Raw genomic sequence first — 26,556 nt, 5'->3', positions numbered from 1 at the left:
AACTCTCTACCATCCAACCAGTCACGAAGATCTTAAGTTAAATCCTCATGAATAACTGACATCAGACACCAAAAGCTTGGTTACTTTTATTACTCTTATTCCATTAAGCTCATGAATGAAAACCTCGACTTATTTTATTTCGCAATTGCTCATCCAACTTCTAAAACTTAGATAAACACCTTTTTACACTGTATTTCTTCCCTTTAACCTTTTACTTTCTTAAAAAGCAGTAATACTATCCCTTCAAGAGAGTAGCCACTTGGCTCTAACACACATTAAAAGGCTAATTCAGTCTTCCTAACAGCCCAAAGGGAAAGTACTCTCTGATTTGGTTGTAAAAACAAGCCATGTAAGCCATCTATAAAGAAATCTACACATATGTAAGAATCCTACAACTTTCAGACTTTTGACAGAAGTGGAAAAAAATGCAAAGAAGTCACCACTGGAAAACAAGTTTAAGTTCTTCAGTCATTTTCAGTTACAAAAACCTAACCACCAAAAACTCCATCAGGAAAAGCCAGAGATAGAACAGAATTTATAACCAAAACAATTTAATACAAAGTCATCGTACTCACCGTCTGATGGCTTCTGTCACAGTATCGCAGCCCAAAATAATCTATCTCCACAAGGTTGATGTGACGGAATACATGCTCAAGGACAACAGAACCTTTCGTTGACTTCTGCAAAAATAATGCACAATTTTTTTTTAAATAAGGTGTCTTGTCTTTCTCAGTGGGACACAGTCACAGTTCTCATCGTTTATTAGCTTCTTTCACCTCAGAACAATTTTATCAGCCCATGGTTCTCTCTTTACATTTTGCCTCAATTACAAAGAAAGAGATTTAAATCTTAAGTAAATTGCTTTGGAAAACAATTTTTAAATTGCCATACATTGTAAAATAATATAAAGTTCTTTTCGTACAGGATTGTATATTATCTTAAGGACAAAACTATTATTTTAATAAAGAGTAACAGTCTAGGTGAAGTGCACCTAATAAATTCATCAAATTAACTTATTCTGGTTAACACCCCACAGTCCTTTCACTTTAAAAAGCAATTTTCACCTACATCATTACTCTCACAACTAATGTAGAAAATATATAAAATTAAAATTATAATAGCCAAAGCTTTAAATTTTTTAAATTTTCCTTAGTAAGGCTTTATGTTTTTTTAATTGAAATATAGTTGGCATACAATATTATATTAGTTTCAAATGTACTACATAATGATTTGATGTTTGCATACATTATGAAATGAACACGATACACAGCTATTACATTACTGATCATATTCCTTGTGCTGTGGATTACATCCCTTTGATTATTTATTAAATAACTAGATATCTGTACCTCTTAATCCCTTCACGCATTTCTCCCCTTCCCTTCTGGCAACCATGCATTTATTCTCTATGTCTACAAGTCTTTTCATTTTCTCTTGTTAGTTTGCTCTGTTTTTCAGATTTCACAAGTATTTTTCTTTCCCTGTCTAACTCATTGCATTACTCATAATACACTCTAGATCCAACTATGTTGTCACAAATAGCAAGGCTTCTTTCTTTTTAATGGCTGACTAGTATTCTATTGTGTATATATACACACCACATACTTATCCATTCATCTACCAATGAACACTTACGGTACTCCTACATCTTGGCTATTGTAAATAATGCTGCAATGAACACTGGAGTGCATATATCTTTTCAAATTAGTGTTTTTGCTTTCTTCAGGTAAATATTCAGAAGTGAAATAGCTGGATTATATGACAGTACTACTTGTAACTTTTTGAGAAACCTCCATGCTATTTTCCACAGTGTCTGCATCAATTTACATTCCTATCAACAATGTACTAGGGCTCTCTTTTCTCCACATTCTCGCCAACTCTTGTTATTTGTTGCCTTTTTGATGATAGCCATTCTGACAAGTGTGAGTTGGTATCTCACTGTGGCTTGAGTTAATGTTCCCTGATGATTAGTGATATAGAGCATCTGTTCATGTGTCTGTTGGATATCTGTATTTCTTCTTTAGAAAAATGTTCAAGTCCTATGCCCATTTTTAAATTGAGGTGTTTGTTTTTTTGGTGTGGAGTTGTATTAGCTTTTTTGTGTACTTTGGGTATTAATCCCTTATCAGATATATTATCTGCAAATATCTTCCCATGCAGGAGCTGCCTTTTCATTTTTGTTAACAGTTTCCTTTCTGTGCAAAAGCTTTTTAGTTTGGTGTAGTCCCATTCATTTATTTTTGCCCTTGCCTGAAGAGACAGATCCAAAAATATTGCTAAGACCAAATGTCAAAGAGCCCATTGCCTATGCTTTCTCCTAAGACTTTCATGGTTTTAAATCTTACATGTAGGTCTTAAATTCATTCTGAGTTTATTTTTGTATATGGTGTGAGAAAGTAGTCCAGTCTGATTCTCTGCATGTGGCTGTCCAGTTTTCCCAACACTTTATTGAAGAGGCTGTCTTTTCTCCATTGTATATTTTCTTTCCTCCTCTGTCATAGATTAATTGTCCACGTAAGTGCGGATTCATTTCTGGGCCTTCTGTTCTGTTCCATGGACCTATATGTCTGTTTTTGTGCCAGTTTTGATTACTGAAGCTTTGAATTATAGCTTGAAAGCAGAAGTGTGATACTTCTAGCTTTGTTTTCCTTTCTCAAGATTGCTTTGGATATTTAGGGTCTTTTATGTTCCCACACACATTTTAGAATTATTTGTTCTAGTTCTGTGAAAAATGCCATTGATAATTTGACAGAGATTGCCATCAATCTGCAGATTGCCTTGGGGAGTATGGTCATTTTAACCTTATTAATTCTTTCAATACAAGAGCATAGTGTATCTTTTCATTTATTTGTGTCATTTTCAATGTCTCTCATCAGTGTCTTACAGTTTTCCAAGTACAAGTTACACCTCTTTGTTTAGGTTTATTTCTATTTTACTCTCTTTTATGTAATTGTAAATGGGATTTTTTCCTTAATTTTTCTTTCTGATAGTTCATTGTTAGTGTATAGAAATGTAACATATTTCTGTATGTTAATTTTGTATCTTTCAACCTAACTGAATTCATTTATTAGTTTCAGTAGATTTCTGATGGCATCTTTAGGATTTTCTATAAACAGTATCGTGTCATCTGCAAATAGTGATAGTTTTACTTGTTCCTTTCCAATTTGATTTCGTTTTCTTTCTTTTTCTTGTCTAATTGCTCTGGCAAGGAATTCCAACATAATATTCGGTAAAGTAGCAAAAGCAGGCATCCTTATCTTGTTTCTGATCTCAGAGGGAACATTTTCGGGTTTTTCCCTGTTGAGTATGATGTTGGCTGTAGGTCTGTCATAAATGGCCTTTACTACATTGAGATATGTTCTCTATACAGCCACTTTGGGGAGAGCTTTTTTTTTTCTATCATAAATGGATATTGAATTTTGTCAAAAGCTTTTTCTGCATCTACTGAGATAATCATATGACTTTTAATCCTCAGTTTGTTAATATGGTATATTACACTAATTGATTTGCTGATACTGAACCATTTTTACATTCCTGGAATAAACCCCACTTGATCATGGTATATGATCCTTTTAATGTATTGTTGAATTTAGTTTGCTAGTATTTTATTGATGATTTTTATATCTATGTTCATCAGTATGTTGGCTTGTAATTCTTGGTTTTGGTGGGATCTTGGTCTGATTTTGTATCAGGATAATTCCACACTCATAGAATGAGCTTAGAAACATTCCCTTCTCTGCAATTTTTTGGAATAGTTTGAGAAAGACAGGTAAAACTCTTGTTTAAATGTTTGGCAGAATTCACCTGTGAAGCCATCTGGTACTGGACTTTTTCAATTTCATCACTGGTAGTTGGTCTGTTCATATTTTCAATTTCTTCCCTATTCAGTGTAGAGAGATCATATGTTTCCAGGAACTTAACCGTTTCTTCTAAGTTGCCCATTTTATTGGTGTATAGTTGCTTGTAGTAGTCTCTCATGATTCTTTGTATGTCTGCGGTATTGTTGTAACTTCTCTTTCATTTCTGGTTTTATTTCTCTGGCCTCTCTCTCTCTTTTTTTTTTTTTTTTTCTTTAATTGATGAGTTGCCTAAAGGTTTTCAAAGAAACAGCACTTAGTTTCATTTATTTTTTTCTATTGTTCTTTCAGTCTCTATTTCACTTATTTCTGCTCTGGTCTTTATGATTTCTTTCCTTCTATTAACTTTGAGTTTTGTTTGTTCTTTTTCTAGTTCCTTTAGGTGTAAGATTAGATTGCTTGAGATTTTTCTTGTTTTCTGAGGTAGGCTTGTATTGCTATAAACTTCCTTCTTGGAATCGCTTATGCTACATCCCACAGATTTTGTTTCCATTTTCATTTCTCTCCAGATTTTTTGATTTCCTCTTTGATTTTTTTTCAGTGACCCATTGGTTGTTTAGTAACATATTGTTCAGCTTCCATGTCTTTATGTTTTTTGCAGTTTTCTTCATATAGTTGATTTCTAGTCTCATAAAAATGTAGTTGGAAAAGATGCTTAATATGATTTCAATCTTATTAAATTTAGAGACTTGTTTTGTATCCTAGCATGTGATCAGTCCTGGAGAATGTTCCATGTACATTTGAAAAGAATGTGTATTCTGCTGCTTTTGGATGTCATGTTCTCTATGTATCTATTAACTCCATCTGATGTAATGTGTTGTTTAAAGCCAGTATTTCCTTATTAATTTTCTGTCTGGATGATCTTTCCACTAATGTAAGTGGGGTATTAAAAGTTCCCTACTATTATTGTGTTACTGTCAATTTCCCCTTTATGTTTGTTAGACTCAAGTGAGACTCTTGTAGGCAACATATACATGGGTTTCATTCTTTATCCATTCAGCCATTCTTTTGATTGGAGCATTTATATTTTGTATGCACTTACTGTCATCTTGTTAACAGTTCTCTGGTTTTTTGTAGTTCTCTTTAGTTCATTTCTTCTATGATAGTTTTTTGGTTTGTGCTTACCATAAAGTTCACATATAGTAATATATATATATATATATATATATATATATATGATTATTTTAAGGTGATGATCTCAAGTTTGAACACATTCTAACATATTTCCTCTACCCCCACCCCCACTGTTTACTTTTTTGACACTGTATTTTACATCTTTTTGTTCTGTGTATCCCTTAACTACCTTTCACAGACATAGATTATTTTACTACTTTTGTCTTTGTGATCAGTACCTTGAACTCTAACAGGTAGATTGCTTATCTCCACTTCATTTAGTTATTTTTCTCAGGCTTTGTCTTGTTCCTTATTTGGAACATATTCATCTCTCTCCTCATTTTGCCTAATTCTCTGTTTATTCCTATATATTAGGTAGGTCAATTACATTTCCCAATCTTGGAGAAGTGGCCTTATGTAGAGGACATCCTGTAGGGCCCAGTAGTACACTCCTCTCTAATCACCAGAACATTAAGCTATAGGGTTGCCTCATATGCATGCTCTGTGGGCCCTTCTGTTGTGGTGGGGCCAACTACCATGGGTGCATTGGTAGGCAAGACTGGCCTCCAGCCCAACTGTCTGCTAGGGGCTGCCTCGAGCTGTGGCTGCTAGCCCAATGCTGAGTGGGGTTGGGTCCTGGCATGGGTAGTTGTGCAGCCCTGGGGGTTATGAGACTAGTGCTGGTCTGCTGGTGGTCAAGTAAGCCTCTAGCACTAACAGACTAGAGGGAAAATTCCAAAATGTCCCTTGCCAGCTCCCATGTCTTCATGGTAAAACAAGCTGCTGTGGCATCTGTCTCACCAAAGGGAGTCCTTATTGCTTCCTGCCTCTCCAGGAGACTCCAAGATCAGCAAGGGGGTCTGATCCAGGATTTTTAAAAATTACTCTCTGGGCTGGAACTCAAGGCATATGAGGTTTTGTATGTGCCTTTAAGAGTAGAGTTTCTATTTCCTATAGCCCTCCAGCTCTCCTGTGCGTAAGCCCTGCTGGTCTTCAAAACCTGGCATTCTGGGGGCTTGTCTTCCCAACCCAGGGCCCTTGGGTAGGGTAGCCCAACATGGGGCTTGGACCCCTTGCTCTTTAGGGAGAACTTCTGCAAATGGATAATCTGCTTACTTGTAGGTCACCTTCCCAGGGTTGTGGGTCCTGACTGTGTTGACTCTCCACCCCTCCTACCCATCTCATTGTCGTACCTTCTTTATATCTTTAGTTGTAGAAAATCTTTTTTCAAGTCTCAAGTTGTTCTCATAGACAGTTACTCTGTAAATAGTTGTAATTTTGATGTGCTCTGGGAGGAGTGAGCCCAAGGTCATCCTATTTCACCATCTTGGCCACCTCTCATCAAAGCTTTTATTTTCAATCCTTAACTAACAAGCCCATAGATTAAAGTCACCAAAGTTAATGTTCTGAAAAGCCCTTTTGAAGATATTTGACTTTATCTATTTCACATAAGCACAGGCATAAAGAATACATTTTGTTGTCTGCTTTGTAAATGCTGACACCCATCTAAAAGACCTAATCTCTCTTCTCCCCTTTGCACTACATACAGATTCTTTAACTTAAGACCATCATCTAATATATTAAATGCTGTTCACACATAAGATAAACATTTAATCAGCAAACATTACTCCACATACACATTAATCTTGAAAAGAATCCATTTTGATGGCATATGCACAGATTCAGACTTTTCCTTTTTTTTGTCCCATCATTGACTGGTATGACAGGGTGGAAAAAGAAATTCCCAAAATGTAACACATTTTGTTCATGAGGTAAGGCTTTGTTCAGCTGCATTTTCCTCAGAGAATTACCATTACACACTTACTCATATATGGGGAGACTACTATGCTGTTTTTAGAAAATGGATTGCAACATAAGGGAAACGGTTTTGATTAAATAAAATGGGTGGTAAGAGGTGATAAAAGCACACACTGGGAGAAGACAGTTCTTGTTACAAATCCCACAAGTATTTTGTTTTCCTCTAAATTACCTTGGTTAAAATTAATTGGCCCTCTTTTCAAAATCCATTAGATAATTTATACACAAAAAGCCCTTCTATGATGGGATCTTTAGATTGTTAGACATTTTCTGTTACATTAACAATGCCACATCCAGAAAATGCCTCCATGTGCTCAAGTACCTAGGTCTTTACCCAAGGTAAAAATCTGTTAGTGAAATTACTCATTCGAAGGACAAGCCTACTTAAAATTACAATGGGCACTGCCAAAAAGACCATTACACTTCATTCAATGAGAGGACATGTCCCCATACCCTTGCCAACATCTGGATTGAGCAAAATTTTTCCAATCTGACTGAGCAAAACAGAGGGGGGGGGGTGTTACTTTGACTTGCATTTTCCCAACACTAATAAAAATGCTCTATCATGTGCTTACTAACCAATTACATTTCCTAGCACTTTGGTTATTGATTCTCTAACCCAAAGTTTATAAGCAAATTGTCTTAAATACTTCTAATACTTGTACAATTTCAGTAGTATATTTAGCTCTTCACTCCATCTGGAAACAATTTTGTGCGTCAGGTAAGGGCCTAAACTTATTGCCAAATGGATAGACAATTGCACCATCATTTACCAAAAAGGCCATCATTTCTCTTTTGATTGAAGCAACTTTACCATCTATTAAATGAATCCTCATTCTATGCTGTGGATTATTCCTTGACTAATCCTCCAAGATTTCAATAAATTTGGTTTAATTTGTTGATATCCATCATTCTCCTTCAAATCTGTCTCTGCCAATTTTACATTTTTCTCTGCTAGAGAATGAGCTTACCAATTTAATAAACAATTCTGTTCAGAATTTGATTGGAATTAAACTAAACTATAAGACTGGATGACTTGGGAGGTAATGAAATGAAATTTACAAAGTGAAACCTATATGGTGTTTTTTTATATCCTTTAAGGAAATTTTATATTTTTTTCACATAGGTTTTACTAAATTCTACTAAGGTTTTGTGGCTGGCAGAATTTACAAAATGACCCACCCTGCCCCACCTCACCTCCCCACAAAAGGGCCTGTTTTAATCCTTGTAATCAGTAAGTACGATGAAGTATCAATCCTCTAATTGTGCTATATGCCCTTAAAACAGGAAGATTCTTGGAGTGGCTCTGACTGAGTCACTTGGGACCTTACAAGCAAAGTACTTCCTACAGCAAAAAAAGAAGCCAAAATGGAGGTCAAAGTTATTTAAAGTATGAGAACAACTCCAAAGGTACTTGCCACTTGAAAGGTGGAGGGGTCTGAGAAAGCATGCTAACAGCCTTAAGGAGCTGAGAGTAAGCCCCAGTTGACAGCCAATAAGGAAATGGGAACCTCAAGCCTACAAGAACTGGATTTTGCTAACAACCTGACAGAGTCTAAAGTGGATTCTTCCCACAGCCTTCAGTTAAGAGACCAGCTAACCAGCACCTTCTTTTCAGCCTTGTGAGCTTAAGCAGAGAACCCAGTCATACTATCTAGGACTTCAGACCTTCAGACTGGTGAGATAACAAGTAGGAATATGTTTAAATCACTGACTTGTGGTAATTTGTTCTGCAGCAATAGAAAATTAATACAGGCTTATTCTCAGCTATTTTATAGGTTTACTATACTTTCTGACTGTCTATTGCTAATATATTAGAAAGCAACTGATTTTTCTACATTGCTCTATTTCCCAAGCATCTTGCTAAAACCCTTTTTAGTGAAAATAATTTGTCCATGGAATCTTTTCAGATAACCACATTTTCTACAAATAAGTGTTCTAGTTCTTCATTTTCAAAAGACCTCCTCCATATTTACTTCTCTTTTCTTACTACACTGGCTAGGACCTCATCCAAAGATGACTAGTAGTTGTGAGAACATTCATTCTTATCTTCTTCCTGATTTTAATGGAATTGCTTCTGAAATCTCACCACCAAGTATAACGGTTGCTATATGCCCTTGTATATACCCCTTATCAAATAGAAGGTTCCCTTTATACCTGTTTTGGAGGTTTCATTTGCTTGGTTTCATTCTCTTTTGATTTTTTTTCTTGCACATTATCAAAACACATTCTGGAATTTTCTTTTTTAATTTTTATTTTATTTCATTTTTATGGAAGTATAGTTGATACACAATGTTGTGTTAATTTCTGGTGTACAACAAAGTGATGTGGTTATATATGTGTGTGTGTATATTCTTTTTCATACTCTTTTTCATTATAGGCCATTACAAGGTATTGAGTATAGATTCCTGTGCTATACAGTAGGACCTTGTTATTTATCTATTTTATATATAGTAGTTAGCATCTACAAATCCCGAACTCCCATTTTATCCCTCTCCACCCCTTTCCCCCCGGTAACCAAAAGTTTGTTTTCTATGTCTGTGAGTCTGCCTCTGTTTTCTAATGTAAATAAGCTCATTTCCGTCTTTTTTTTTTTAATTCCACATACATGTGATATCATATGGTATTTTTCTTTCTCTTTCTGGCTTACTTCACTTAGTATGACAATCTCCAAGTCCATCCATGCTGCTGCAAGTGGCATTATTTTAATTAGGTTTCATTTGTTTATTTTTGCCTTTATTTCTATTGTCTTGGTAAACTGTCCTAGGAGAACACTGCTATGATTTATATCAGAGAATGTTTCGCCTATGTTCTCTTCTAGGATGTTTATGCCTTATGTTTAAGCATTTAAGCCATTTTCAGTTTACTTATGTGTATGGTGTGAGGGAGTGTTCTAACTTCACTGATTTACATGCAGCTGTCCAGCTTTCTCAACACTACTTGTGGAAGAGAATTTCTTTTCTTCATTGTATATTATTGCCTCCTTTGTCAAAGATTAGTTGACTATAGGTGTGTGGATTTATTTCTGGGCTCTATTTTGTCCCAGTGATCCATTTCATGTCTGTTTTTGTGCCAATACCATGCTGTTTTGATTACTGTAGCTCTGTAGTATTGTCTGAAGGCTGGGAGGTGAAAGAGTTATACACAGCGAACCATAAAACATTGGTTAAGGAAATTAAAGATGCTTTAAAGAAATGCAAAGAGATCCCATGCTCTGGATTCGAACAATTAACATTGTTAAAAATGGCCATACTACCCAAAGCAATCTACAGATTTAATGCCATCCCTGTCAAATTACCCAGGCCATTTTTCACAGAAGGAGAGCAAATAATCTTCAAATCTATATGGAATCACAAAAGACCCAGAATTGCCAAATGATTTCTCTTTCTATTTTTAATCAACAGGTGATAATTCTATCAACTTATAGAAATCTGAAAAAAACTGTATGATTTTTGTCCTTTCATCTATGAGTTACCTTCAAAGAATTTCTGATGTTAAATATTCTTAGTAGAGTAGTTTCCAATTTAGATCTTTTGTTCTGGGTATACAATATCAAGCCCCTTTCCCCTTTGGAGAGAATCCCCCACTATGGGAATTTTGGTGGAGGCTGGAACCAGACACCCTAACACCTGGCACCTGGGCCATCGCACATGACCTGGTTTCAGTTACAGACTTTCATTTCTGAGCAAGTGATGCAAAGATGAAGGAAGAGTTGAGAATTCACTTATAGCAGTGGCTCCCAGTGGTAGAGTACCCTACAGCAGAGGCATCCAGAGATGGAATCAGTTCTGACAAGGAATAATGGTGACTGATTCCTGAGCCAGGTTTCCCAGCATTCTTGAAGTACCACTAAATAGGAGCAGCCAGGCAATCCACCAGCCAGCCTCCTTTCCCTCTGCCCCATGAAACCAGTGAATATATATGTTTGGGCCCAAGAGCCATGCCAGGGCTCCAGGGAAAAATCCTGGGTAAAAGTATAGAACATCAGGTCCAACGATGTACTAAAAACATTATCATGAATACGAACAGTTGATCATAGGAATGTGAGTGCATCAGGCAGAATTCTTGGTTGCAAACATTAACAGCTGACTCTAGCTAAGTAAGGAATTTACTGGAAATTATGAAAGAAATTTACTGGAAAGACACTAAGAGAATTGCAGGCTCTACTGATATCACCCTGGTGGTTGCTCAGAACTTTTTCTTAATCCTCATACCCTTGGCCACTGAACTTGGTGCGACCCTAAACCCATCACAATCTCTTTCTGTTGTTCTCCTGCCCATGTTTTAGGCTACAGTTTTCAACTTCAATTGTTTTATATTTGCCTTTTGCCTCAGGAATTCTTTAAAGAATTTCTGGTAGACTAAGATCAGCTTATTTTCCAGGTGGCTATGGAAAACACGTATATATCTTTCTTATTCAAAATATTTCTGGAAGGCTGGTATACAAGTTAGTGTTCCACCTGGATCTAATCTCTCCTCCAGGTCCAGTCTCCTGTGCAGGCACAGATGAGAACAAGCAGAGCCACACCACTCCACCCACTTTTTCTTTCCCAAGCAGACAGGGAAGTGCTTCATGAACAAAAGAAGAATGAATTATGCTTGAAATTACAGCACTGAAATGGGACCTTTTTTTAAAAATATACATATAAATCAAGGCTGTCTTTATACAAAAATATTTTATGCCTCTATTTCCACAAGAAATGTTACCTTTTTCATACATATCATCTATTCATAAAGCATAAAAAAGATATAATGCCCTACTAATGAGGAAAATACAAAAAAGCAAGCTTGGAAAACTAGCTTAGCACTTTGGAAAGTATATGCAGACTGCAAAAATTTCATGCAGAAATTACCATTTCCAAAACTATCATTCCAAAAATACCAGAACACAGTCTGTTGATCCTCTGTGACAGTTTTCCATTTATATAGAATCTGGTGCCGAGAATACTTCACAAATATTATCATTTAGCATATGCTATCCTCTGCAAAGAAACCACAAGGAAAACACGCAGTGTTTTGCAATGAATCGAGAGCTGACCTAAAAAAAAACCATGATATTTCATGATTCCCTCTACAGCTTTCTGTACATTACAGGTGTGTCTGCACACGCATCTGGAGTAGAGCCAGGTGAACCTTAGAAATACTGTATTTCTGTCACTACTTCAAGCAAACATGTACATGAGAACCTCTTAACTTCTCATCTGTCATACTGTAATATGACAAGACTCAGGAAGCTTGGATGCCAGCAGTACATTAGCTATGGGGGTGGGGGTGACACCAAGCTCACATTTCTGCCTGTCCTGCACTAACTGCCCCCTTCCAGTCTCCCTTCCGCCATTTGTATTCCAATGTGATGCCTTGTGCTTTTACACTAAGGATAACTCCGTTCTTCTCATGGGTTCTCCACGGAGATTGCCTGTGGGCTATATTTTGCAGTTCAGGTTGAAAGTCTTCAGGTTCCCAAGAAATTATCCTTGAATAAAAAAATTAAAAACAGATAGAGACCTGACATGGGAGCCAAAGAACAAACTAGAAATACACTGGGCAAAGAATCCAGGCCAGTCCAGGATTTATTACTAGAAAAGGACAAGTAAGTATCATCAAAGATGTTATGAAAGAAACATGATTTCATTCATTCAAATGTTCAGTGAGTACATATTACATGTCAGCAGATGATTAATCCCTAGAAACTGGAAAAAGTACACTAATAAAAATGCCAAAGAGTCAGACACACCTAGAATATAATACAGAGAACCTTGACAGACGAAGCAGTTGACTGGCCTGCCAGAACCACGGGAAGCCATGAGGCTATGGAGCGATAAGAAACTTCTAAAATGTGAGACAGGGAAAGACTCAGTTTTCATCATTGGCTTTTATGTACATCTGTTGAGTTACCATGCACATGTCTTACTTACATAAAAAAATTTCTTTAAAGAAAAAAATATGCCAAGTAGAAACTGGTCACTATTTTTTTTTGTTCACAGAGATAGTTGTTACATGGATTTGGCTCATGTGCTATGAGGTATTAAGTAAAGAAAACACAGAGAAAAAAAGCACTATGGTGGTGAGCTATCAATGTGCTAACCACATTTACACCAACAATTCATGCTCCCATTCCCCTAAAACAGTGACTTTAAGACTTTTTAATCTGAATTCTTCCCAAGTCCTTCAAGCAGGCGGACCTAGCAATTCCAGGCTTTATAGACAAATGTGGAGGCTACGTGCCCCCAGGCCTTACACTGCTGAGACATGGGCTTCAATTACAGGTGAGACAGTTCCTTTCACTTAAAGTTTAAGTAAACTTGTTTCTTAACTTTACTTCTTTCAGTATTTGGCAAAGGAAACTCATGAAGGTGATGGTATTTAGCACCATTCCAATTCTTTCTGACCATTTCTAGAAGAAATCTCTGTGAAAATGAGAAAACCATCAAGATGCTATAAAGTAAGATACAACTATGACCTGGCTACCTGCCCAAGGATTTTCTAAAAAATGAGCAAATTAAATATTGTCATAGACACATAATGAATGTCCATTAATGAGACTTTTGAGAGAATGAGTTGAGCGCCAACACAAATAACAGAAAAAGAATTCATAAGGTCTCCTCACATCTTGGCTTGTCTGTACTGTTCTCTTTGGGTGGAGTATCTTGCCTCCTCTCTGTCTCGTCAAAACCCCGTTTATCCTTCAGGACCCAGTGCAAATTCCACCTTCTCCAGAAAGCCTGTCTTACCCGCTCAATCTCATTGTGACTGTGGCCTCCATTGAACCTACATAGTGTCTTATTTTTTGCCCATCTCAGACATATTCTACTCTGCCTTTATTAAAGCCAATTTATTGGTCTCCTAACTTTGCCACCAATATTTAGACATTTTGAAAGCAGGTGCTGAGCATTACACACCACCTGCTGTCCATGCAGTCTGATAATCCCCACACAGTACAATCTCCCTAAAAGATCACTGAATAAATACTATGGGCCAACAAGCAAGGAAGAGAAAGACACAGTATTGGAAATATGGTGGCCTATGAATTAAACCTCTCTTTTTGTCTCTCAGTGAAGATTTCCACTTTTCATGATCAATCAAACCTTGAGAACAAGAAAGACAGATGGATTCAATTATCCTGCCTGACCCCAGTATATCAACTGATTCAAAGATACTTCTAATTTAAAAAACAGGGGGAGGGTATAGCTCAGTGGTAGAGTTCATGCTTAGCATGCACGAGGTCCTGGGCTCAATCCCCAGTACCTCCATTAAATAATTAATTAATTAAAAAAATAAAAACCATACATTGTTTCAGTGTTAATATAATTTCAAAAGACTGCATGGGGGCAGAGTATAGTTCAGGTAGTAGAGCGCATGCTCAGCAAACACAAGGTCCTGGGTTCAATCCCCAGTGCCTCTCCCAAAAAAAAAACCCTAACTACCTCCCTCTCCCACCAAAAAACAAAAAACAAAACAAACAAACAAACAAACAAAAAGACTGCATAGACTCTGAAGGTGGTATAAGAATAAGTACCTTACATTTGAAATTTGTAAGATACAAAAAATATTAAGGGGCCCGATATTCAATTTTTAGATATAAAATGTAAAGATACACAGCTTTCTTTATGCAATAAAATAAATCTGACAGGAATTTGGTTTTCCGTCATCAGGAAAACAGAGAAGATTGGATATGAGTCAGTTAAGAAGAAAATAAAGAAATGAAGTATCTGGCTTTCTATAATTCCATTCAGAAAGACTTCATTTAAATGTTACAATTTATTAATTTACTTTTCAAATGAGAGTTAACAAATGCCTGTGACATAATTATGGATGGTAAATTATATGCCACTTAAATTTCAGCAAATAGAGATAGATTACTTTCATTACTGACACACTAGCAACATTCTGGAAAGAACAGAGCTACAAGAGGTTTATAATCCCAGAGAAAGACTCCCAGGCAGGACAAGTTTATTTGAAAATACCATCAGTGAAGCTTTCAACCAGAACAAAGAATTCTTCAAATGAGTAATAACACCTCTGCAGATTAACATGACATTACAAACCAGAAAGGCAGGTTTTTTACCAGCTGCACAGAATGATAACTATTACATTCTAGACAAACAGCTTACACCTTCACAAAAGGGAAATGAGTCCTTCAAAAATTTCTTTAATGTTACGCACATACAAATTCACTGTATTTTTGACGTTATAGATTTCAAGTTGTCTGGGAGAACAAAAATCATGTTAAATTTTTGTAGCTCACTCCTATTAGGAATCAGGTAAAGTAGGGACATGGAAGAGACATTCCTCAGGCACCAATGGTAACCACTTCCCAGACCAAGTATTGTTAACCACCATCTGATGGCTTTTGACTAAGAGTTACCTTCACCCTAGGTGAAGGAATTTGTAAAGAAAGCCTTCACTTAGTCATTTAAAAAACATATAAAATGTTTTTTTTCCAAGGTGCTACCTATAGTTTTTATACCTAAAAGCTTGTTCCCACCAATAAACTTCTTTCACACTTTCATCTAATGTTTCTGCTATCTACTGCTGTGTAACAAATCACCTCCAAGCTTAGTGGCTTAAAGCCACCACCACAATTTGCTCATTATCCTGCAATTTGGGCAGAGCTCAGAAGGGACGACTAGTGTCTGCCCTGTCTGATGTTGGCTGGAGAGGTTCCTGGAGGCTCGAGCACCCAAGATGACTTCATTCAATAGTGACATCTCCCCCCAGGTGATTGGAATAGCTGGGGACTGGCGGGGCTTCCTTCCTCCTCCAAGCCTGTCTCCCAGCAGGGTAGTCTGACTTCATTACATGGTGACTGAGGGCTCTGAGAGAGCAAGAGAAGACGATGCCCAGTTTCTCAAGGCCCACCCAGCACAGCCTCACTCTTGCTACACTCTGTTGGTCAAAGTCAGACACAGGGCCAGCCAGATGGGAAGGGAAGGGAAACAGACCTCATCTCTGGAAAGGAGGGATGACATGAAGGTATAGGGAGTGACTGCAACAATTGTTGGTGGTCATCCTCATAGACAATCTACCATATCTCACTTCCTGATTTCTCTCTATACCTGTTATATTCTTTATTTTCCCCTACTCAACTCATCTTCACTGTAATTTTTCAAATTACAGGCATATGTCTTTACTGTACTTTGCTTTACTGTGCTTTGCAGATACTGAAGTTTTGGGTGGGTCGGTTTTTTTTTTTTTAACAATTTAGAGGTTTGTGGGAACCCTGCAATGAGCAAGTTTATTGGTGCCATTTTTCCAACAGCATTTGCTCACTTCATGCCTCTGGTCACATTTTGTTAATTCTCATAATATTTCAAACTTTTGCATTATTATTATATTTGTTATGGTGATCTGTGTGATATTACTATTGCAAAAAGATCAGGACTTCCTGAAGGCTGGGATGATCATTAGCATTTTTCAGCAATAAAGAATTTTTTAATTAAGGGATATACTTTTTTAAGACATTATGCTAGACTACAGAATAATGTACATATAACTTTAAAAAATTTTTAATAGAGGTACTAGAGATTAAACCCAGGACCTCGTGCAGGCTAAGCATGTGCTCTACCACTGAGCTATAGCTTCCTAAATTTTTTATGATTTCTATATGCACTGGGAAATGAAAAAATTTATGTGACTCAGTTTATTGTAACATTCGCTTTGTTGCAGTGGTCTGGAACCAAACCCACAATACCTCCGAGGTGTGCCTGTATATGTCTGGAAAGAGCAGATCGCTCTTCTTCCACCAGTTTCAAATACATCATGTAACAACTGGTGTGACTTGTACAGGACACCAAACTCTTCTTTTAATTTACTATGCTGTCCCTTTCTTTGTAACTGAGCTCTGACGTCCTTCTTTCTCTCCCTCTCCTCCTGAATAATTGAAACATTCCACTGAAAAGCCACTAGGGTCCCTTCCTCTTCCTCAACACTTGTTAGAGACAGACAGCAGGTTCAGGGCTGAGCAAGGTAGTTACCTGGTGGGGGTGGGGTTGAGCCAAACAGTGGTCTGGGAAGGATGGCCACCAAGGAAGGCAACAGCCAGAGTTGGGAGACTGGTTACACACACAGGAATTAAGCAGTAAGTAAACAGACTGCGAATAATAGGAGCCAGGTTTCTTCTGTTAGAGAATGGTGTTACAAAAACGTAAAACAATAACGGACCCTACGGACATGGAGGCAACATGATTTAACAGGTTCACATAAATATAGGGGTGTGTGTGTGTAAACACACCCCAGTCCTCTAGATCTGCCACTGAGACGGATGGGAGCAGTGACACCTGTATAGCAATGATCAACCTGGTGCCTAGATCTTTGGTTTCTCAGTTATCATTCTCTACTCCTTAGAAAACAGACTGATTCAAGGCTGAGACTGGGAAGTAAAAGGCCTGAAATGATTTCTTTATACCGAAAAGGAAAAGAATGCTCAAAGAATGAAGGAGACCTTTCAAAAGAATAGAGGAGTTAGCTTGAAGGGACTCCTACTGGTCCAATCTGGGACACTTTGAGCATCAATATAAGTGAAAATAACAGGTTATAATTCCTTGAGAGGAATCCTTGAGTGCACATAAATATAAATATACAAATGAATAAACAGAAGAGAAAGCACTTCTTTATAATAAAATGCCAACTAATAAATGCAGAAGGAATAACAGAAATTAGAAAATGACCATCATAGTTGTAACTTATTCAGTCAAGAATCATCAGTGATGCTAAAATGAGTGGGTGAAAAGTCAGAGGAAAAATGGGATATTTCACAAGGTCTCAAAGTGTCTCCCCACAAAATGCTTACTACAAAGGATAAAAGAGAAACTTTACAGTGAATAGAACCTGACAGTCTTTACCTTAATCAAACCAGCAAAGTTAATTTCAACAGTAGTGGGACAAACCGACACCATGTACCACCTGACAGGAGGCAACAAATATAATACCACTTCTGTGTTTTTCCTGCCAAAGACACTCAGCCTGAATTTAATACTGAGGAAACATCAGACAAGCCCAAATTGAAGGACACTGTACAAAATACTTCACCTAGTCATGAAATTACTGAATAACCATTCCAGAATGAAGAAGACAAACATCTTAACAAAATGCCATGAATAATATGGATCGGATTATTTTGCTCTAAAGGACAATGTTGGGACAAGGGACAAAATTTGAATGAGGTTTTAGATTAAATATCCAGACTGTATCTCATTTCCTGATGTTGACAGTGGTGCCATGATTATACAGCAGAGGGTCCTTATTTGTAGGTAATTTACAGTAACGCATTCAGGGGTAAAAAGCCATGTTTTCAGCTTACTCACAAATAGGTCAGTAAGAGAGAGAAAAATAATGATAAAGCCTATGTGGTAAAATGTTACCTGTATCCACGGGTGAAAGGGGTAAGAGGGTTTACACAGTTCACAATCTACTCAGCCTCCCATCCCAACCTTTAGATTATATGATTTGTGAAGAAAGTTATTTAATTTGGGGCAAATTCCAAATTTAAAAGATTAAGAGAGGCTTTGTTACTATTTTATTATGTCATAATAATTCTAAATCATATAAGCCCAAATCCCATAAAACAGCAAAACTGTTAACACTAATATTTATCGGCACATACTAGCACTTTCACGTACACTAACTCACTAAACGCTCACAGCAGCGCTATGGGTTGGAATGATACTAAGAGCTGACGCTTACTACTTGCCAGGCACTGGGCATTATTCTAAGAACACTGCATCTTCCCATAAAGGGGAAGTTCACTTAATCTTCCTATTTTTTAACATTTTTTATTGATTTATAATCATTTTACAATGTTGTGTCAAATTCCAGTGTAGAGCACAATTTTTCAGTTATACATGAACATATATATATATTCATTGTCACATTTTTCCTCTGTGAGCTACCATAAGATCTTGTATATATTTCCCTATGCTATACAGTGTAATCTTGTTTATCTATTCTACAGTCTATCTCTTCCAATCCCCCGCCCCCTTGGCAACCACAAGTTTGTATTCTATGTCTATGAGTCTATTTCTGTTTTGTATTTATACTTTGTTTGTTTTAGATTCCACATATGAGTGATCTCATATGGTATTTTTCTTTCTCTTTCTGGCTTACTTCACTTAGAATGACATTCTCCAGGAGTATCCATGTTGCTGCAAATGGTGTTATGTTGTCAGTTTTTATGGCTGAATAGGATTCCATTGTATAAATATACCACATCTTCTTTATCCAGTCATCTGTTGATGGGTGTTTAGGCTGTTTCCATGTCTTGGCTTTTGTAAATAATGCTGCTATGAACATTGGGGTGCAGGTGTCATCCTGAAGTAGGGTTCCTTCTGGATATATGCCCAGGAGCGGGATTCCTGGGTCATATGGTAAGTCTATTCCTAGTCTTTTGAGGAATCTTCATATTGCTTCAAGGAAACAGGTGTTATTATTTTTCTCATTTAAGAGATAAGTGGGGAGGGTATTCACTACCTCCTGTACAAATAAATAAACCTAATTACCACTCCCCAAAAAACACTGAAAAAAAAACTTTAAAAAATTTTTTAAAGAAAAAATATCTTTTTTTTTTTCAAATGAAAAAAAAAAAAGAGATAAGATAATTAGAATCCATGGGTTAAGTAACTTTCCTAAGAGCACATGGACAGTAAGTGGCAGAGCCAAGATTAAAACCCAGGCTGTCTGGCTCTAGAACCTGTGTTCCAAAATGCTCTCATGCTATACCAGGAAAGCCAGAGAATGGGTCTGAGGCCAGAATTCTCTCAAAATTCCTAGGGATAATTTCTTATAATCTGTGTCAGAGCCAAAGGACCCACCTGGGTTAACCACAAATTTTAAAGCTCCCTAAAATGACTTAGCCAGAATCTAAGTTGATTCTACTTGGAAAGACAGTGTGACTGGTCCTCAGAGCAACTATCTGATCCAACAGACTCCAGCAGACCTCAAGGGTCCACTGCACTGGTGAGTTAAACCACTCTTGAGAACCCAGTCCTCTCCTCCCCATACCTCAGTTGAGATGGGTCCCAGTCTGAAGGCTTATAACTCATCCATTATAACATACACACACTTTTATCTTCCAGGACTTGATTTACCATTGCCTAAAAGCCCTCTCAGCCTGCCTGAGGATGAGACACTCATTATAAGACAGAGAAAAATTACAGCCCATGTAAGGGATCTCAGCCACTTGACTGAGGGAGACCAAGACGAATAACTAGAATAGTGTTTATAGAATGACCAAAGAAAATCAGAGGGAAAATGCAATGGGGACTTTCAAGGAGATACCATTAGAACTCACGAAAAAACGTCTTTTAAAATCAAAACAGCATGGCTTCTGAAATTAAAATTTCAATTGACAAAATGGAAAAGTGCTGATCACTGCTAAGAACATTCAGTGTTCTGAAAGATCAGACAGGCATAAATAAAAACATCAGAGACATGGAAGCCATAATCAGAAAACAGAATATGCAGAAAACTGGTTTTCCTGGAGGAGAAACAGTAATAAATGGAGAAGAAATAAATTGGAAGGGAGGGTGGGAGGGGATAAAACAAAAGAAAACTTCCCTGAGCTGAAAGAAAGGATAATTCTCTAGACTGAAACGGTTCACAGTAAGCTCAGGCAGCATTAATGAGGAAAAAAAAAAGACACACGCCTAGGCTTGTGAAATAGTTAAACTGAGAAGGGAAATCATCTGCGGCCACACAACTTACTATGTGCATTAACATGACTTTACTATCTCAGGAAGCTCTTACCCACAAAGATGAAGTTACAAATATTTTTGTTGTTTCAATAACTTTCCAAAAACCCATTTATCTCAACAACAGACAAATCAACTAATTCTTATTAGAATAAATATCCCTTAGCCCGCCAAATTGTTTTATCAAAAAAATTGGTCTAATTCTATGACCTTGCACTGAACAGCCTGCCTCAAACCAGAGTCTAACAAACCTCATGAATCCCCCCAGCTCTGTCCCTCCTCCTCTGCAACACTCAGTCAATGTCACGGTCTCCCTCACTGCAGTCAGCAGTAAATTTGGCTTTATCTACATGTTATTCTGCAGTCTTTTCAGAGTCAACAGTCAGAGACTCTACATTGAGAGGAAATCATATAGTCACTCAAACAAGTTGAACAGAGGACTTACAGAGGAAGAGGGATCAGATTAGCATCAGATTTCTGGACTGCAGCACTGGAAACTGGAGCACAGTTAAACAATGACTACTGAGAGAAAAAGCCCAACCAAGCTGTTCTTCACCTGTCGGGGAAGACAAAAATCCTTTTCTAAACGTGGAAGAAAAACTACCTAACCAATGAACCCGATCTGAGGAAATCTTGGAGGATGTGCTCTAACTAGACAGAGGCCTCAAGATGTGGAAGACAAAGAAGAGAGGGGAACATGGCACAATGTAACAGAAAGATGCTAACATGACTCGGAACTTATAATTTATAATTTAAATGGTTATTAAGAGACATACAATAAAAAGAAAGTTAATAGGTGAGAACAAAATATTCTAACCTGTCTAGGTAAAACCCAAGATGGGGAAATATGATTTCATTTTTATATGTCAACATAGGATTTTAAATTATAGCTGCTCTGAAAGTTCCCAGTAGGAAGAAGCAAAGACTGTCCATGTTTATGGTGGGCAGAGAACTGAGGAGAAAATGTGACCATAGAACAGAAGAAAGGAAAAGAAGAGCCAACAACAAAGTAAAATAAATGATAAGTAAAAAAATAGATAGTAAAAATAGAAACAAATGTAGCATTTACAATGATAAATGTGAGTGGTGGAGGTGCCACCATCTTCTTGAAAAGTAATCTGACAGTAGTTATCACACCTTCCCTTAGAACTAGCTGTCTCACTCTGGGGAATCTGTTTTATGGAAATGAAAAGCACGAGCTATACAGCCAAGGATGTTTACTGCAGCACTGAGAGTGGCAAAATAAAATCCCCTAACTTGCATGGCCACCAACAGAAGATCTATTGAATAAACCACAGTCAACCCAAATGAGGAATTAGGCAGCAATTAAAAAGAGTTGAATAAGTACGTGTTGAGTTGAAGTGATGTTCCTCAGATATTTTACTTACAGAAGCAGAGTTGTGTATTAAATGGGTAATGAGAAATTAACTTTTTCTCTATGCATCTCTGCATTTTTAAATTTATGACAACAGTATGTTTTACTTTTGTCATTTCAAATTTTATAATTTCAGATTGTGTAACTTAAAAGCTATCTAAAAAAAGAAAGAAAAGAAAAGGTGGTGGGGAGGTCATTCCATGACAAGAGAATAGCAACGATCAGTGTTCAGAGGCAGCTAAAGGTGAGTCAGGGACTGGGGTTTTATCCAGCTCTGTTCCTGACTCACTACACAACCTCAGGCGGGCTGCTTAACCACTCAGGGTCCCAATTTCTTCATGTGTGAAACAGGATAACTGAACTGAATGAAGATCCTTTGCAGCTCTGGCAGTCAATTAATGGATAACAAAACTGCAGACAGAATTGTCTTGAAACCTCCACTGTCTGCCTCTTTCTCTGACAACTTCCACTTATCCAAACTCTGGTGGAGGGTCAGTGCTGCCAATCCACCTGAAGTCATGCCCAACCCTCACCCAGGAGGAAACCACACCAGAGGGTTATCAAGAGAACTGCCATATCTATGCAGCCACAGCCCCAAAATTGTTCATGGGAGCCCCTTCACCAACCAGGGCCTTCCCAGTTTCATATAAGAGGCAATAAACCACCTCCCTTGGGTATTACTGGCTAAGAAGTTTCAAAATAATTACGTTGAAGATGTTTCTTTTCATCTCAAACTTCTCAAAAAGATAGAAAAAATGAAGAGTACTATTAGAACAAAAGTTTTACAAACTGGGTTTAGTCATTGAAAGCTTTCTACTCCCCACGCCACTAAAGACAGGGCTTGTTCCGATGCCCTGTTGTTTCATTTATTTTTCTTACCTCCGCACTCCTGAAAAGAATGTCATGTGCAGCAGTTTCTGGTACAAAGGCTGGTGCTCTCAACTCACCCTCTCCTCTTCTCTGCTTTTATCCCTAATTCCTTTATTCTTATCCCCGCTCTCTACTTTTTAAAGACTCAAGCAAATGACTAAAGCCACATACACACCTATACCATGTATGCTCTACAGTCAACCAGTATCTTCAAAAGCAACAGAGCACTAACAATATTACAGAATCATTTATTTATCTAGTCACTCAACAAATATTCACTGAGCATCTACCATACACTGCTAGAGACTTTCAATATCTCGTTTAACCCTGATAACAACTGTGTAAGACAAGACAATAATGGCCTCAATTTTACACATGGGGAAACTAAGGCCCAGAGAGGTCAGCTGAGTGACTTGCCAAAGCCATGGAACCAACAAGTGCTGAAGCCCAGATGTGTGCCCTGGGCTCCCATGATCATTGCCCTTCCTGAACGTGATGTTAAGATTCAGAAGAGCAGATGGTATTTCTGGCTAGAAAAATCAGAGAAGGCTCTTCTTAAAAGAAACTAAACGTATTATGGAGTAAACATAGTTGTTTTTTTTTTAAAGAAAAAACCCTCTGTTGAAATTTAGTGATTCTAAGAAATAACTATCTTCTAAAGCTCTTTTTAAGGAGATAAAATGTCAAAACTATCTGTACCTACTCAGTAAGACATTTTTCTGTTTAATAGAAATTGCCAGCTATAAACCTCAGCCCTAAACAGAAGCACCTTGAATATAGTAAACAATCAATAACTACTCTTCAGTAAGAAGGAGGGAAGGAGGGAGGGAGGCAGGCAAGCGCTGGATTTGCAGTGGGCTCTTGTACCGTCAACCCACTCCTCACGTTCCCTGAAGCTCTACAACTTCTGATTACATGCTGTCTCCATTATCAATTCATTTTATTTCTAATATTTGGGCAAGTTTTAGTCCTTTAAAACGATGCTGTAAAATGTTAGGAGAGAAAGAGTCTATAAATCAAAATCATCTTAGTTGAATCCAACTTTTCCAAAGAAATAATATTGGGGATAAAGAGTTGTAGTCCTGAGCAGAAAAGGGGTATGTATCAGATCACCATTCTTTAATGATTTTATCTAAACTCACGTTTAAAAAAAATGAAGCAATTTTGGATATTGTTATATAAGTAATGAAATAGATCTAACCTAAGTTATTTGCCCCACAATTGATCAATAGAGACAAGACTAAAATCCAATCTCCTAACTGCTCAGTGTTTATCATACTCATTTAAAATGGTCATTCACTTTGTAAGCAACCAATATTCCACTAAAAAGGTGCAAGAAAATCAAATTTTCATCATTCAAACTATATTGTACCATTGACTTTTTTCTGAAATTTTAATCTCTCTCATTAATCCCCATGCAGCAAAGCACCTAATAAAATTTCTCGATTCCTTGAATTTTTTTTTTTTTGGTGAAATAGTTAATACATTAGAAGGAAACACAAATGTACTAAAAGAATTTATCATTTGAAGTCTATACAATGTATATGAATCACCAACTCCTAAATCACGGGTTTTACAAACTTGAATTTTTCTGAGGCACTTACTAAAGCACAGTTCATTCAACTTCTCCATTCTAAGGGAGTTTAACCAAAATACACAGTGAAATGTTGACAAGGGCCAAAAGGCATGGTCTTTGTCTCAGAGCAACTTGAACAATGTGTATTTAAGCAGCCCCTGTCCTCCGAGAGCTATGTATCCAATATGGTAGCCACCGGCCACATGTGGCTATTGAATCCCTGACATGTGTCTGTTCCAAATTGAGATGCACAATACGTATAAAATACACACTGCATTTTGAAGGCAATATAAAGACAGAATAATTTTATATTAATTATACATTGAAAGAATATTTTAGACATACTGGGCAAATAAAATGTTATTAAAATTAATTTTTTAAATATAGCTACTAGAAAATTTTAAATTACCTATGTTTCACATTATACTTTTACTGGACAGCACCATAATGAAGCTTTTCTTGCTGAAGGAACACAATTGCTGATAGCTGATTGTCTGATAGTCCTGGCTGCACTCTTAACTAGCTACGTGACCCAAGACTGCCACTTAATCTCTATGGCCCTAAATCCTCATCTGTAAATCTGGAGAATATTAATACCAAGGCATTATTTTAAACAATAAAGACACTGAGGCCATATTTCCTGCCTTCTGGTTCATTGCTCCTTTCACTGCACAACTGCACCACACCCTCTTCCTGATTTTAACTGTTCAGTGACCCCACACTGCACCTCAAAGCAGCCTAGGGACTGTCCTGAAAACGAGTGTCACTCTTTACAGGAAAAACAGAGTGTAGATGGATTTGAGCAAACCTATCCTACCACAGGGGAAACTTTCAACAACCCACCCCACCCCCCTCAGCTGAAGGTAAGAGGACTTGGCCACAGTAGGAGGCCTATGGGGCTATTTGCAATATCCAGGGAAGGCAGGGCACCGGGCATCCTCACAGCTCTAGGCAAGGCTGTGTGACCTAAGTCTGCTGAATCATAGTTTTCTTACTTGCAAAATGCATTAATCATACCTGTCCAACCCACATCCCAGGCTGGTTTGGAAGATCTTATAAAACCTATCTGGAAGCTCTTTAAAAGCACAAAGCGTCACATACACAGTCACAGTCTTGTTCCTATCATAAAATGTTAGCTGGTGCACAATCATAGCATGTTCTGCACTCACCAGGCTCTGCAGAACTGAAAGGTAAGGGCACATTGTGATACTTGCTTAAATTCATTTATTTTTGAGACAAAAAAAAAAAAAAGAAAGGATAGATGCAGACCTCAGATTTTTTTAAGATTAAAAAAAAAAAAACACCAGGATGATGCAGAGTAATAAACAGCTTACACTCATCCCACATTTACTATGCACCAAACATTGTTTCACATTCTTAATATTATCAGATTCGATCAGAACAACTCACATTAGAGATAAGAAAACTAAAGCACACAGGGTAGCTAGCTAATGCCTTATATGTAGTAGAAAGAAACCAGACTTGAACCCAGGCCACCTGTCTGTGCAGCCCACACTTGCAACCATGCTGTCCTGCATCCAATGTGCAGAGTATACTCTCTTGGTAAAAACATAAAGACCTAACACTTTTGGGTCTGTCTATCAATATGTGCCAACATATGCATATTATATAGAGATGGGAAAGAGATTCTTAATCTTGATTATCTTCAGAGAGAGTAGTTAGCAGGATGGGGTGTGCACAGGGTGAGGGGCTTTTACATTTCATTTTATGGACCCTTGTACTGGATCAATTTTCTGACCTTGTGCACTTTGTTCATGTCCACAGACTATTTTAAGGGAAGTCATTTTTCAACACACTAAGGAGCTTTCTATTCTTATAAATTCTTAAATCAGCATGGTAGGAAAGCCACTGACTCTGCGTCCACAAACCCAAGCCCCAATGTTAATTCCTACTATTTAATACTCATGTACGTTTGGAGGCGTTCCTTAGCCCTCTGTGCCCAGCTGCTTCTTCTAAAAGGAAAGAACTCCATCTTCCTCACAGGCTAGTTGTGAAGATCAGTGCATGCCAAGAACCGTGTCCCAGACTAATGCCCTGCCATTGCTCAGATCTGCTGGTTTTACACATAAACTGATGAGACATGTTGACATGCTGCACCAGACAAATGGCCCCAAACTGGTGATAAACTCTGCTTCCTGGTTTCTTTATTCATAACAGGCAGTGGGTACATGCCCTCAGAATCCCTGAGGTTTCAGAGGGCTGGTGTGTCCTGCTTCCCACTGGGATGTTGTTTAACCAAAG

General features: G+C 37.5%; 1 protein-coding gene across 3 annotated transcripts in view; it reads right to left on the bottom strand.

The window, feature by feature from the left end:
• The window catches only part of EPB41L4A (erythrocyte membrane protein band 4.1 like 4A), a 217,768-nt gene that overhangs the window by 125,200 nt on the left and 66,012 nt on the right, over nucleotides 1-26,556 (bottom strand). For all 3 annotated transcript variants that reach the window (XM_010987509.3, XM_010987510.3, XM_064483177.1), the window contains exon 2: nucleotides 576-680. In XM_010987509.3, coding sequence (XP_010985811.1) covers nucleotides 576-680 — 105 coding nt within the window. The remainder of the gene's footprint in view (nucleotides 1-575; nucleotides 681-26,556) is intronic.

The sequence above is a fragment of the Camelus dromedarius genome, chromosome 3 (assembly GCF_036321535.1).
Source record: "Camelus dromedarius isolate mCamDro1 chromosome 3, mCamDro1.pat, whole genome shotgun sequence".
NCBI classification, from domain to species: Eukaryota; Metazoa; Chordata; class Mammalia; order Artiodactyla; family Camelidae; genus Camelus; species Camelus dromedarius.
The sequence above is the reverse complement of the archived record's forward strand: the minus strand, read 5'-3'. Positions and strand labels throughout refer to the sequence as shown.